The 13,344-nt window shown below is 31.6% G+C and overlaps 6 protein-coding genes across 6 annotated transcripts, besides 3 other annotated features; 3 read left to right on the top strand and 3 right to left on the bottom strand.

Moving 5' to 3' along the window:
- Window positions 1-162: 162 nt before the first annotated feature.
- TVAGG3_0193440 (negative regulation of mitochondrial outer membrane permeabilization protein) lies at window positions 163-456 on the bottom strand (the record flags this gene model as incomplete). The annotated part of the gene is made up of 1 exon (XM_001314832.1): window positions 163-456. One exon carries the CDS (start codon window positions 454-456, stop codon window positions 163-165), a length of 294 nt encoding a protein of 97 aa, XP_001314867.1.
- A 320-nt stretch (window positions 457-776) lies between these two features.
- Window positions 777-1,274, bottom strand: TVAGG3_0193430 (negative regulation of mitochondrial outer membrane permeabilization protein; the record flags this gene model as incomplete). Its single annotated transcript, XM_001314831.1, has 1 exon — window positions 777-1,274. The coding sequence occupies one exon, from the start codon at window positions 1,272-1,274 to the stop codon at window positions 777-779; it is 498 nt and encodes a 165-aa protein (XP_001314866.1).
- A 939-nt stretch (window positions 1,275-2,213) lies between these two features.
- TVAGG3_0193420 (e2F-like (mammalian transcription factor) family) lies at window positions 2,214-3,327 on the top strand (the record flags this gene model as incomplete). Its single annotated transcript, XM_001314830.1, has 1 exon — window positions 2,338-3,102. The coding sequence occupies one exon, from the start codon at window positions 2,338-2,340 to the stop codon at window positions 3,100-3,102; it is 765 nt and encodes a 254-aa protein (XP_001314865.1).
- Window positions 3,328-3,460: 133 nt separating this feature from the next.
- Window positions 3,461-4,066, top strand: TVAGG3_0193410 (assembly abnormal protein 6-related family; the record flags this gene model as incomplete). Its single annotated transcript, XM_001314829.1, has 1 exon — window positions 3,461-4,066. The coding sequence occupies one exon, from the start codon at window positions 3,461-3,463 to the stop codon at window positions 4,064-4,066; it is 606 nt and encodes a 201-aa protein (XP_001314864.1).
- Window positions 4,067-4,213: 147 nt separating this feature from the next.
- TVAGG3_0193400 (uncharacterized protein) lies at window positions 4,214-5,917 on the bottom strand (the record flags this gene model as incomplete). The annotated part of the gene is made up of 1 exon (XM_001314828.1): window positions 4,214-5,917. One exon carries the CDS (start codon window positions 5,915-5,917, stop codon window positions 4,214-4,216), a length of 1,704 nt encoding a protein of 567 aa, XP_001314863.1.
- A 371-nt stretch (window positions 5,918-6,288) lies between these two features.
- On the top strand, window positions 6,289-8,367 carry TVAGG3_0193390 (uncharacterized protein; the record flags this gene model as incomplete). The annotated part of the gene is made up of 1 exon (XM_001314827.1): window positions 7,122-8,315. One exon carries the CDS (start codon window positions 7,122-7,124, stop codon window positions 8,313-8,315), a length of 1,194 nt encoding a protein of 397 aa, XP_001314862.1.
- A 1,276-nt stretch (window positions 8,368-9,643) lies between these two features.
- Window positions 9,644-13,344: part of a mobile genetic element that runs on past the window's edge.
- Window positions 9,646-10,078: a mobile genetic element.
- Window positions 9,646-10,078: a terminal%2Cinverted (terminal inverted repeat of MuDR-N3_TV transposon ID:TVAGG3_0193380).

Below are 13,344 nucleotides of genomic sequence, written 5' to 3'. Positions count from 1 at the left end.
AGTCAAGAATTTCAAACATTGAACGATGAAGAAATTATAAAAGAGAGATATAATATGTTGGAATCCACGTCTAGCTGCAGTTGTAGGCAAAATCAAAAATAAAAATAAGATAGTATCGCATTCTTTAAAATAGTATAAACAAAAATATAAAACAATAAAACACTAATTTTCAGCCAAAAGTGGAATCTTATTATCTTTGTTGGATCCAAAGCAATTGATCTTGATAACTTCGTTATAAATGAAAGATCCGAGTATTGAAATCAAGAATCCAAGCAATTCAACGAGAGAATAAATAGATAAACCTTCTCCAGATCCACTGTTTGGAAATGCATAGTGAATGATCACTAAAAGAACCCAAACAACGGAAGTTCTGAGTGATTCATAGATATTTCTATGAATTGCGGAACTAAAAGACGTAACGTACATTCCACTTACGTTGTAGACTACAACAGTCATCATGTAGCAAATTATGCAGAAGAAAAGTAAAAGTGAGTGAGAAATCATCAAAAAACTTTCTCCTGTGTGTTCAAAAAGGGAATCGGACATGCTTTCAGGAAGGATTTGCGCCACTGGCATTGCAATGAATGTTGTGAAGTAAAGACCCCAGATTCCTTCGTATGAAACTAACTCATTTTCTGTACTTTCGATATCGTGGAGTAATTTCTCTTCAACAACAGTTTGGAGAGCTTGCAATGCTTGAGCAATGAATACTAATAGTATTGCAATAAATTGTATGGCTGTAGATGACTCTCTGCTCGTTGATGATTGATCTTTGTTCAAAAGTATGGAAGAAACGCCGACAATTGAGATGCCAATGATTGTCGTAATGACACCAATCCATTCGTGGGAGCGTAGTTTCTTCTTTCGATAGAAAATTGATAAAATTGCAGTAAAAAGTAAAATTGAGCCTCTTGTGATTTGCCAAACTGAAGGAGGAAGATATAATAGGCTATATTCTGTAAATATGTTGAAACTAAATCGCAAAGTGATGGAATTGAAACGACGCGGAATAATCCAATTCCTCTAATTACTCCGCCAGTAGTGTAACCTGGGCACACTCCTGTTTTAAAGTATGGTATATCAAATATGAGTAATGTCATTGCAAAAAACATTGACCATGTCTGAAAAATCGGTTTTTGGAAAGATTTTACTGTATTATGTAAACCTAAAGACTTCATATTGTAAATTATATTCCCTAAGACAGCACCAGCGCCTCCACAAAGGAAGAAAGCAGTTAAAATTAATGCTTTAAATCTAAAAGAATATTCAACCATTTGGCAAATAAAATTTACAACTATTGAATTTGATGAGATTGACAAAAAAAATAATATTGTATTTCATCATGAACATTGATTGTCCATCCTATTGGCTGTCTAATTTGGGTATTTTTAATTGAAATCCAGAATCTGAGATTTTTAAAAATGAAAGATAGAAGCAAGATTTGTTATACTGATATTGTCTTTCGCATATGTAAAGAGAATCTTTATGTTTTGTAAGATTTTTATCTATATTAGAATCGAACAAAATATTTTATTTTGAATTTGGTCCCTTTGGAAGTTAAAATGATATGCAATAGTATTTGGTTGCTTATCCTCATTGTACATGAGGTTTTATGTAATATTTTAATGGATATGAATGAATAAAATGTAAATTGCATATGGACACTTTACACATTTAATGATTTTCCTCATATCTAATAAAATACCGAGTCATTATACGAATCTCCTTATTTCTAAAGTTTTCGTGAAATTTTCGATTTAATAGAGTGTTGCCCCGTGGAATCTAAAACAACATGATACAGAACTCCAAAAATGTTTTAAATATTAATGATAATTGACAAATCTGAAAAAATTGACAAATCTGAAAAAATAAAAAATCTGAACTCACTCCGATGAGATTTTGATTAAAGAGATTAAACATTCATTCTGATCTTTAAAGAACCTAACGATCAAACCTCATATCCTATAGCAAAGCCTCAATCTAAAAATTTTACCGCCCGATCTCAAAATTTGTATAGTTTTATGTAAAATCGCATAATAAGAAATGATGCTAAAACTAAATGGTTTAATAAACACATCCAAAATTACAGAATGTATAAAATGTGATCCAAACTTAAAATATACTGCATTATTGTATCTATATAATAATGAATAATAAAATTGACATTATCCAATATGACGTGATTTTGCATAATGCAAACTTCTCAAAATTGATTATCAAAATCTTTTGATTGCCAACATTGCGGAATTTTAATATAAATATACTAACTGATATTATTTTCAATTTTCAAGTTGCGATATAAAACGGTTATTTGGGTTAATAACACCTTTCAAAAATATGAATATTGGAAAAGAAAGTAACTTCGCGAACACCGTAAAAAACGTCATCAACCTGTGTCACTCAAAGCCAGGTGAGTATATCAAAGTTAGTACCATGGCCGAAATTGAAAACTGCGAAAAGAGAAGATTTTATGATTTATTTAATGTACTTTGCGCAATCGGATTATGCACGAAAAGTATGAATAAAGTTTATTGTTGGGCTGGAGAAGAGAATATGCTCTTCGTAATCCGTCAAGAATACGAAAGAGTTGAAAAGTTAGCAATAAATCAAGACTTTTGGTCCATATTTAAGATGCCTGAATCTCCTCCTATTGGGCAACTTGCTCTAACAACAATAACTTTGTTCCTCTTTTTTGGATCAACAGAATTAGCATTAAAACAAATTTGCCTTGTAATGACCCAAAAGCGCTCGAAAATGAGCCAACTCCTTAGGAGATTATATCTCTCTGCATTCTTTTTGGAACAGATTGGTTTGATTATGCATTCTTATCAAATTGGTACATACAACCTTATGATTGACTCAAAATCAATTGTTTCGGAAGTTTTCATGAATCTAAAATTCAAAAATCTTTTCCCATTTAATTCTATTGCTTCCCAATTACAGAGAATTGAGCAATCATATATTGATGAGGTTAAGTCATCTAGATATGCTCTTTTATTACAAAAGATGAGAGCTTCGCATATAACTGTTAGTTCTATCGCGGAGCAAGAACCGATCCCGATTGAACCCCTTTCTCCTGTCAGAATGGTCGAGATTTACTAATAAAATGTTTGTGTATATATTGTTTAAATATCAAAATTAAATCTTTGCCCAAATATTCATGAAAATTGAATAAAAATTTAGGATTTATTAAATTTGGAAGATGTGTTTGACATGTTCACATTGTGTTATGGGATGTAAATTATGTATTTTATGAAAATTGGAGAAAAAAAAAATATTCAAAAAAAAAAGTATTAAAAATTTAAAGTAATCTGTGATAAAATGAATGTACTAGTATTTATTCATTCTTTGGTAGATCATAAAAATTCCAAAATTTTCTTGAAATTCAAAAAATGAGAATATTTCTAACAATTTTAATAAAATAAAAAAAGATTCCAAAAAAATTTTGACGTTTAAAAAAATGTTTGCATCAATGAAAAAGACCGAACAAACAAAAAAATACAGAGTTCCTTACGGAACTTTCGAACTCTTTGATGCAGACATACCATTCACTTGTCAGAATGGAGAAAACAAGGAAGTTATCAATTTTCATTTAAAAATGTCTAAGAAAAGACTTCTAGATACTCTCAAATGGCTTAAATTCGAAATTACTTTAGATTCAGATATATTTTATCTTATAGAATCCAAATTTACTGCAGAAGATTACGATAAACTAATTCAACAAAGCAAAACTAAAGCAAATTTTGAACAATTTGCATACGAACTTTTAGATATTCTTAGAAATACTACGAAAAATCAAAAGAAGTATAATGTAACGTTTTATCCCAATGAAGATGGGGCAAAAATTATCATTCAAAAACTTACAGATTTACAAATAATAGAATTGTTAACACCTACTTTCGTTAAGGCTAACAATAGCGATGCATTGACTCGAGGAAATAACAAAATTGAAGCGCTCAAACAGAAATTATATGCAAAAGAATCAGAAATCAAGCAATTTTTCAAAGAGATAAAGAAGAAAGATGCAGTAATGTACGATTTATACTTCAAAAAATTAGATATTTAATTATATATTTTTGTTTTGATGTTTGTTTGCATAAATACATATTAGTTTGTTAATGGAACTTACTGTTTTCCTGTAATAAAGTTTCTTAAAAATATTTTTTTCGATTTTAGTATAAAAAAAAACAAAACAATAAAAAAATACAAAGAATTACTTTCGACCAACAAGAGGACTGCTTACAACACTACTCCTTTTTCCGTATAAAAGCTCATGAGAACCGATAGCGTTTAAACTCTTCCTTTGCGCTGCGAATCTTTGACCAGTAACTGTAGAAGGCCTTTCTCTATTCGACATTGCGTAAGGAAGAGGAGCTGTAGCGGCAGAAAACGACGAAATCGAGTCCGAAATAAAATCTTTTTGTTTATCAAGGGCATGTTTGAGCTTTTCAAACATCCTATCTGTATATTCAGCATTTGCTTTTTGTCTTAATTGACTGTCCATTGATTTTTGTAATTCTGACAAATTATCGCAAATTACTGTAATTTTCTTGTTAATTGTCTCTATCCTTTGGTTCGTCGATGACTCTGCCTGCTTCCTGTTCTCTTCAATGTGTTCCTTTGATTGGGATTTGTACGCCTCGTCGACTTCGTTGCTCGGAAGGTAAATGAACTGCGAGGGGATGCCCTCCAGGTCGGCCTTCATATGGCGGAAGATCGCCTTGTTGAAATCGTCAGCGCACTTTCCGATCTGATTGAATAAATCGTTTTGATCGTTGTAAAATTCTTCATAGCCTTGGATCACCGGGACTGGCCTGTTGGATATCTTCTCGAAATGGGACAACACCTTGGTAAGAACTGTCGCATCGTGGGCTAGACCATCAGTTGCTTGCCTTGAAAAGGTAGATAAATTATCATAAACAATTTTGATCTCTTTTCCAAGCTTTTTAACGTGCTCGTGATTGAGATCCGTTCTCTTCTGAAGAGATGTAGTAGTATTTTGCACGGTATTTGAAAATTCGCAGATAGAATATTCCATATTTTGGAAATGCGTTTCTAATTGCTCAAATTTACCAACCAGATTGTTAAATGAATTACCAAGACCTGATATCATTTCGTTAAATGAGTCAATTCTTCTTGTATCGCGATTTACAGCTTGAATTAACGAAGGAGTGTCAAGTTTACCATCAATCGTAAATGTCGGGAAGTCTACAGTCATTCTTCTTATATCCAAGAGCTCGTGTCTGACCTGCTCTTCGAATTTCGACATATTTGAAATAAAATCATTAACTTTTGTAACTAAAGATATATTTGATGTACGGAAGTTATTCTCTAAAACATTGAACTTTTCGGGAATTGCATCCAAGCGGCTCTCAATAATTGACATTTGTGACAAAACATCTTTCACAGGCGAATTTTTGAGAGATTTGATCTCTTGTGTAAAGTATTCTACATCCGATTTGAGGGAGTTGACTTCTTCGGTTAATGTCTTGGTTGTTGTTTCTTGCTTAGAAATCAATTTATTAAATAAAGTTGTTTGAAACTCAGCATCTTTTTCGATTTTTGCAGTAGTATCGTTGGCATTAGTTTGCATTTGATTCATTTTGATTTCCAGTTCATGTACTTGTTCCTTCAAATTGTTCGAAAATGAATTATTAATTTCTGTTTGTTGCGAATTCATTTGAGATATGGTTTCTTTTAGTTTCTGTATTTGTTCATCATACTCTTCTTTCGGTACAAACTTCGACATTACTGTGTCTGTGTCTTTTTTACTGGCCATTAAAATATTTATCTGATTTCCTTGAAGAGAAACAAGCTGACAGAGCTCGGTAAGTATATTAGAAAGAGAATCAGAGACGATTTTTCCGTCAATGAATTTACTCTTCTCTAAAATTCCCTCAATCTTTACTATCGACATCAAAGAAATTGATTAAATCCATATGTAAACTATTGAATTCTTCGCTAATCTTTCTCAAAAATATTTTCGTTTTTTCGAAAAAATCTGAAATTATATTAATCAGTAGATCACAAACATTTTCGTAAAATGTAAAGGATTTGTCATCTTTATTTTACGCATTTGAGATCTCATTTTATTATATTTTATATAACATTCTCATACACAATATTATTTAAACATTAAATTTGAAAAATAGTTTTGATAACCGGAAATTTCGATCAAAGGTTTTTTTTGAAGGAAACAGCTTTATAAGATATGAAGTTAGCTTGTAATTGTTATGGATATTTGTTTCAACTTCACAAGGTCTTAAAAATATATTTTTTTTTGGATTGAGCAATTTAGTCAGTATTTTTTGTATACAATAATAATTATTCTTAATTGATTAGTTAGTGCATACAACAAGCAACCATTTTGGCAGTCTGATCATTTTTATTTTGATGTTCCAAAATAATAACATTATTTTCGGACCATTGAATTGGGTTTCACAGCATATTGTAACATTAATTATGCTACTTGTAATTACTTCCTCTTCTATTTTCTTGCTGTTTTTTAAACAATACGCTCAGTATATTTATCCGATGATTGCATTGTTTGCACCGTTACCTGGAAATTATGGTTCAACAATTATAATGCTACTTTTAATGAGCGGTGTTGAAGTTTCTGTTGGCTCTTTCCGCTTCGCAATTTGGATATTTTTAATATCTATCTCAATTTTTCTCAGTAGATTCTTTATTCCACTACACTCATACGGTGTATCATATCTACCTTATTCGCAATTTATCACTTTTCTTATTAATCACAAACCAGTTTATTATTTCAGAATCAAGAAGTTTAAGTTTACAGACACTCATTTTTATATAATAGCAATGATACAATATATCGTGATGACGCAAAATTTTTATGATTTAGTTTCAATCTTGATAATTAATTGCGTTTTGAAACTGTTCTTCAAGCTTATAGGTATCAACAAGGTAACCAATATTATTCGGACTACCGATATTGGCGCTGAATTTGATGATAACTGATATTTTTGATCAAAAAAGAGTTATAATTGATTTTGGACTTTAAGTCCGATATCTAACATATAAGTTCATTCCATATCTATATGAAATTAATCGCACTGATCAGACCCATATTTTTTGACATTGTCACTTTTATTTTTTTTATGTTACATTTCTTACTATCCATTCGTTATACGGACGAATCAGTAGGAACATGCACAGGAGAACTCCAAGATGGCCAATTTTGCTGTTTTGGAGAAGTTTGTGATTATAAATGCGTATATGATAATGAATCAGTAAAAATTAAATCTCATTGTTTTCATAAGACAGAAGAAGTTTTCTGCCAAACATCAATATTAGGAGTATTCATATCAATTCTTATAGCAATTACTCCAACGATCTTATTTTTGGGAATTGGCGTTCTTAGAAAATATCAAAATTACTACGCTTTATTTATGAGCTTGCTGCTTAATGTATTTTGGGCAATGCTCATAATGTCGATGTCTTGTTCAGTAAGATCTGGCTTGTGGACAAAACATATAGCGTTTTGGTACATTTTAGGAATGCTTGGCCTGGCAGCTTCTATTACACTATACTTCTTGAATCTATGCAACCGTAATGGTGCAACATTCTTAGCTGAAAGCCAATCCTCTGTTATCAATGAAACAGATGATGAAGTCAATAAGAGGCTTTGCTGCCCTAAGCTCCCAGAACTCGATGCTGGAAGTACATACAGAGAACTCAATTACCCTCTTGTCGAGTTTGACGAGTTAATATCTGCAATTGAGGAAAATGTTTCTGCTCCTCCTGAACCTAAGATGCATTGGATGGTTTCATACAAGAATCCTGGTGAGTCCAAGGAGCACAGAATCCATGATTCTTCAAACATCGAGTATGGCAGCTGGCAATCATATGGAGAGACCACACCATACTCCCAGAACATGATCACAGTTTACAGATGCGATATTACATATACTTTTGACTCAGTTCTTGAAGATGAGATTAAACAATTTGCAGAAGTCAATCGTCTGAAGCATCAAGGAGAAGGGCAATATGAATCATGGATTACTAACTATCCAAAGAATCTCATGAGATACGCTATTTCTGGAAATGGATCGAAATTCTTCAGATACTTTACAAGCGGATTCAACAAGAAACTGTACGCAGTGCTCGCAGTTTTTGGCTACCATTATATTATGGACGCTATTTGGATTCCGAAAGTTCAATACATCAGATCTGTCCTAACAAAGAAAATGTACAAAGGTCTTGAAGGCCGAGCCAAACGTGGAGAAAACGACACTGATGTATTTGCTGAGGTGCATATGGAAGCACCTTCAATGACATCAAACCTCGTTTGATTTCGTTATTTTTAAATTTATTTCTAATAAAGCTGTCGAATTAATACCAAAATTCATATTAATTTTATATAGATTATTAGGTTTTCTAACATAATTTGGGTGTTATGTCGAAGTTTCGAAGATTTCTAATTTCACAGGGATTATTTTTTAAAAATATTCATAGGAAATAAAAACCTCTTATGATGGAACATACAATTTGATAATAATTAATCATTTTGAGTACAAGCCAATTTAAAACCACTTTTTGAGTTATTTTTACATTTCAAATTTTCTTTGAAATTTCGAAATAAATATGTGAGTTAAAAATAATTTTGTCAAAATTGTAGAATTTTTGTGATTATGAATTATATTTTTCTCTAAGAATGGAATTGTGTATATTAAACTGAAATATGATACAATTTTTATAACCGAATTCAAAATTATTTGAATTACAAAATCTTTCTATATTGTGAAGTTTATTTTAATATCGATATTTCAATTTTTCATTATTAAAATATCTATATTTTTAAGTTATAAATTCTTCGAATATTCTTATATAAAACAATATATATTTTCCAATATTTATTTTTTGAATGTTAATATTTTGAATATCATTCAATGTTGAAATTGATTCTGCCTAAATTAAAACTTCATAACTTGTGTGAATTTACATAATTATACTGTTTATTTCTGTTTCTTTTTAAATTGATAATTTCAGATATCTGAAATCAACTAACTTATTATTCCTAGAACATAAATCAAATTAGGATGATTTAATTAACTTTTCATTTGTATGGCCCACTATTTATTTTGAATGGTATTTTAAAAAAATTGAATGATCACCTTCATTTTTGAGACACCTACTTAAAGTTTAGACGAATATTCGAAATATCATCTATTATTCAAAACATACCAAAGTACACCCAACAACAACAAATAAATACTGGTTTCATTAAGAAATTTTACAATCTCAATCATATTTGGAAAAAATCAAAATTCAAATTGAATAACAAGAACAAATAAATGCCAAACTACAAATTATGGTGACTCTATCCTTCTATTGTACTTTATTCAACATTTTTAATTTTTATCCAAATTTTGTTTTTTTTTAGTTATCTCAAATGCAATTAAATATTAATCTGGTTCATATTTTAACAGACACAGGACAAAGACAACATTTGATTATTTTTTTTTTATAAAAAAAAATCATATATTGATAAACTATGGAAAACCGATATTCTAATTACACATAGTATTATATTTTATTTCCTAACATCAGAATAATCTCTATTTTTTTCTCTAATTTTTTTTGACAATGGATTTTTCAACAGTTCACGTAATTCAATTATGGGGAGGTTTTTTGTGATATGGAAAAATGTTCGTTGCTCAATTATCTCACTATTGGATGGACTTTTATCGAGCGAAATTTTGGCTGTAAAGACAATTCTGATATTGGTAACATGGTGATAAGAACAAATAGTCAGTTTGCATGGTTTATGATGAGATAATTTCGATTTAAAAAAAAACATAAAAATTGATTTTAATGAGCGATTATATTTGAATATGCTCTCCTAATTTGAAGGAACTGGTTAAATCATGAATTGATCATGAATAATTTTTTTTCAAAATAACAATTATAATTTCATATTCATTATAAGTTGAAAATATATCATAAAGGCTTTATGAATGATAAATTCCTAAAAAACAAGTTAGTTTGTTTCTGAAAATAATAATAATAAAAACCAATTTAGACCCAATAATTTTTGGCGGGATAATTGAGATGTTTAACAAAAACTGAAAGGTGTCATTATTATCTATGACCAACAAGCAACTGACCTAATCTGGATTACAATATTCGGTTCATCAAACCGCCAATTTGATGAATCAAGCCAAATTGTAACTGACCTAGTCTGGATTACAATATTCGGTTCATCAAACCGCCAATTTGATGAATCAAGCCAAATTGTAACAAACCAGTTGTTGATTGCATGGTATCATTCATCGAACTGCCAATTTGATGAATTACATTTCTTAGTCATCAAAATAGTGGTCATGTTACTATTCGTTAGGTTAAATTACTTTTAATGCCCATTCAAGGAAGTACATGTCAGTTACAGGGTTTATAGTTTTACTCGAATTGAGTAAACCTCTTGGAAGCAATTACCACAAGAGCCAAGACTTCTCGTTTACAGACTTTGAAAGCCAGGAAGGAGCCAGGTAACAATAATGGGCTCTCTTATGATATTTTGGGATATTTATCAACAATTTGAGTTTCTACCTATTGTCTTCAATGAGGATTTTTTAGGCCAGAAGTACAATACCTGTACAGTCTAACTACTAGGGCAATGTAGTCAAACTGTGCACGTATTGAACTTCTAAGGCTATTATTTATCTGCTATTGACATCATTCTTTTACATTACCGTCCTCTGGTCCTTAGAGGACCATAGATTCTGAAATTACTTGTGCAGAGCAAAGTTCTTCCGAGATCTCTCTATCCTTCGTAGATCTCGGAAAAACTTTGCCTTAAACTACTGCATTAATGTTTCCTAGTATTCAAAGAGCTATGAATTCTATAGTTGATCTTATAAGGTAGAGTTTTTCCTAACTTTCTCATTCGTTGAAAGGTTTTCAACAAAGCTATACCTTAAAAATCTGTGCTTGTTATATCTGATCATTTGTGTGTTAGGGGAGGTAAATTTATTCCACTAGAGCAAATTTTTTCCGAAGTTTCTCATTCGATGAGAAACCTCGGAACAACTCTTCAATAGTGTAATGAATTTGTGGTATTTGTCCTGCAAACAGCGAGAGAACTTGTCTGTAATTCGTTTATGATGAAGTTATCTGGATGTCTCTCAGATGAGGAAGGAAGTCCAGAAAACTTCACCATAAGTTAATACTTGTGTATTTCTATGACTCTCTTCACGTCAGAGAATGTAAATTTACTCGAATAGGGCAAAGTTCTGCTCAAGTTTCTCATTTGATGAGAAACCTCGGAAGAACTTTGCCCTAAGGTAATGTATATGTGATTGTTGGCCCGCAGAGAAACAAGGAATCTGTTTGTATTTCGTTTATGGTGAAGTTCTCGGATGTTCTCTCAAATTATATGGAAAATCAAGAGAACTTCACCATAATTTGTTGTAGTTGTGATTCTCTGGCTCTTTGCCGGCCAGAAAACTAGAAAATAGTTTATAGTGGGAGTATGCTCGATGAATACCTACTCACTAAAAATATACGTTATTTTTTGTTTTCCTATGGGAAAATAGTTTTGATTTTTATACTATCGTATGCTTTGTTATTGCATGAATTGTCTATTTTCTTAATAAAAACTCATTTTTCCGTGTGATTCTGAATCAATGCATTCCAAAAAAGCGTTTTCCGCCTTTGAAACGTGAAAACACACATTGCATGAAGAATCAGAGAAGATTTTCTATCTTTCAATTTTTTAGACTTTTTGAAATTTGATAATAACTCCAAATTAAGCTGATAAACTCATAGAGCACATAAAATAACACATGTCTATCATATTTGAATTTTCTAAAAATCTCCAAAAAAATCGCGTTTTAAAAATTTCGTAGTTAAAAAGTAAATTTTTCACGATAAAAAACTATAATTGGTTTTTTTTTGGAATTCTTCGAGTTAGAAAATCTTCTCTGATTCTTCATGCAATGTGTGTTTTCACGTTTCAAAGGCGGAAAACGCTTTTTTGGAATGCATTGATTCAGAATCACACGGAAAAATGAGTTTTTATTAAGAAAATAGACAATTCATGCAATAACAAAGCATACGATAGTATAAAAATCAAAACTATTTTCCCATAGGAAAACAAAAAATAACGTATATTTTTAGTGAGTAGGTATTCATCGAGCATACTCCCACTATAAACTATTTTCTAGTTTTCTGGCCGGCAAAGAGCCAGAGAATCACAACTACAACAAATTATGGTGAAGTTCTCTTGATTTTCCATATAATTTGAGAGAACATCCGAGAACTTCACCATAAACGAAATACAAACAGATTCCTTGTTTCTCTGCGGGCCAACAATCACATATACATTACCTTAGGGCAAAGTTCTTCCGAGGTTTCTCATCAAATGAGAAACTTGAGCAGAACTTTGCCCTATTCGAGTAAATTTACATTCTCTGACGTGAAGAGAGTCATAGAAATACACAAGTATTAACTTATGGTGAAGTTTTCTGGACTTCCTTCCTCATCTGAGAGACATCCAGATAACTTCATCATAAACGAATTACAGACAAGTTCTCTCGCTGTTTGCAGGACAAATACCACAAATTCATTACACTATTGAAGAGTTGTTCCGAGGTTTCTCATCGAATGAGAAACTCGGAAAAAATTTGCTCTAGTGGAATAAATTTACCTCCCCTAACACACAAATGATCAGATATAACAAGCACAGATTTTTAAGGTATAGCTTTGTTGAAAACCTTTCAAATAAAGAGAAATTTAAGGAGAAATTTGCCCGTTTGATGTATGGTGAGAAGCATATTTGAGAGTTTGGAGAGGCAAAGTGCAATCACCTATCAATATTGCACTTTGCCTGTCAAAAGTTCTTCGCATCTCTTGAGGTGTGAGGAAGTTTCTCGACAGAGGAAACTTTCATATCGAATGTTGCCTCTGTCGAGATGTATGTGACAGGCAAAGTGCAATCACCTATCAATATTGCACTTTGCCTGTCAAAAGTTCTTCGCATCTCTTGAGGTGTGAGGAAGTTTCTCGACAGAGGAAACTTTCATATCGAATGTTGCCTCTGTCGAGATGTATGTGACAGGCAAAGTGCAATCACCTATCAATATTGCACTTTGCCTGTCAAAAGTTCTTCGCATCTCTTGAGGTGTGAGGAAGTTTCTCGACAGAGGAAACTTTCATATCGAATGTTGCCTCTGTCGAGATGTATGTGACAGGCAAAGTGCAATCACCTATCAATATTGCACTTTGCCTGTCAAAAGTTCTTCGCATCTCTTGAGGTGTGAGGAAGTTTCTCGACAGAGGAAACTTTCATATCGAATGTTGCCTCTGTCGAGATGTATGTGA

The sequence above is a fragment of the Trichomonas vaginalis genome, chromosome IV, assembly GCF_026262505.1.
Source record: "Trichomonas vaginalis G3 chromosome IV, whole genome shotgun sequence".
In the NCBI taxonomy this organism is placed as follows: Eukaryota; Parabasalia; order Trichomonadida; family Trichomonadidae; genus Trichomonas; species Trichomonas vaginalis.
The sequence above is the reverse complement of the archived record's forward strand: the minus strand, read 5'-3'. Positions and strand labels throughout refer to the sequence as shown.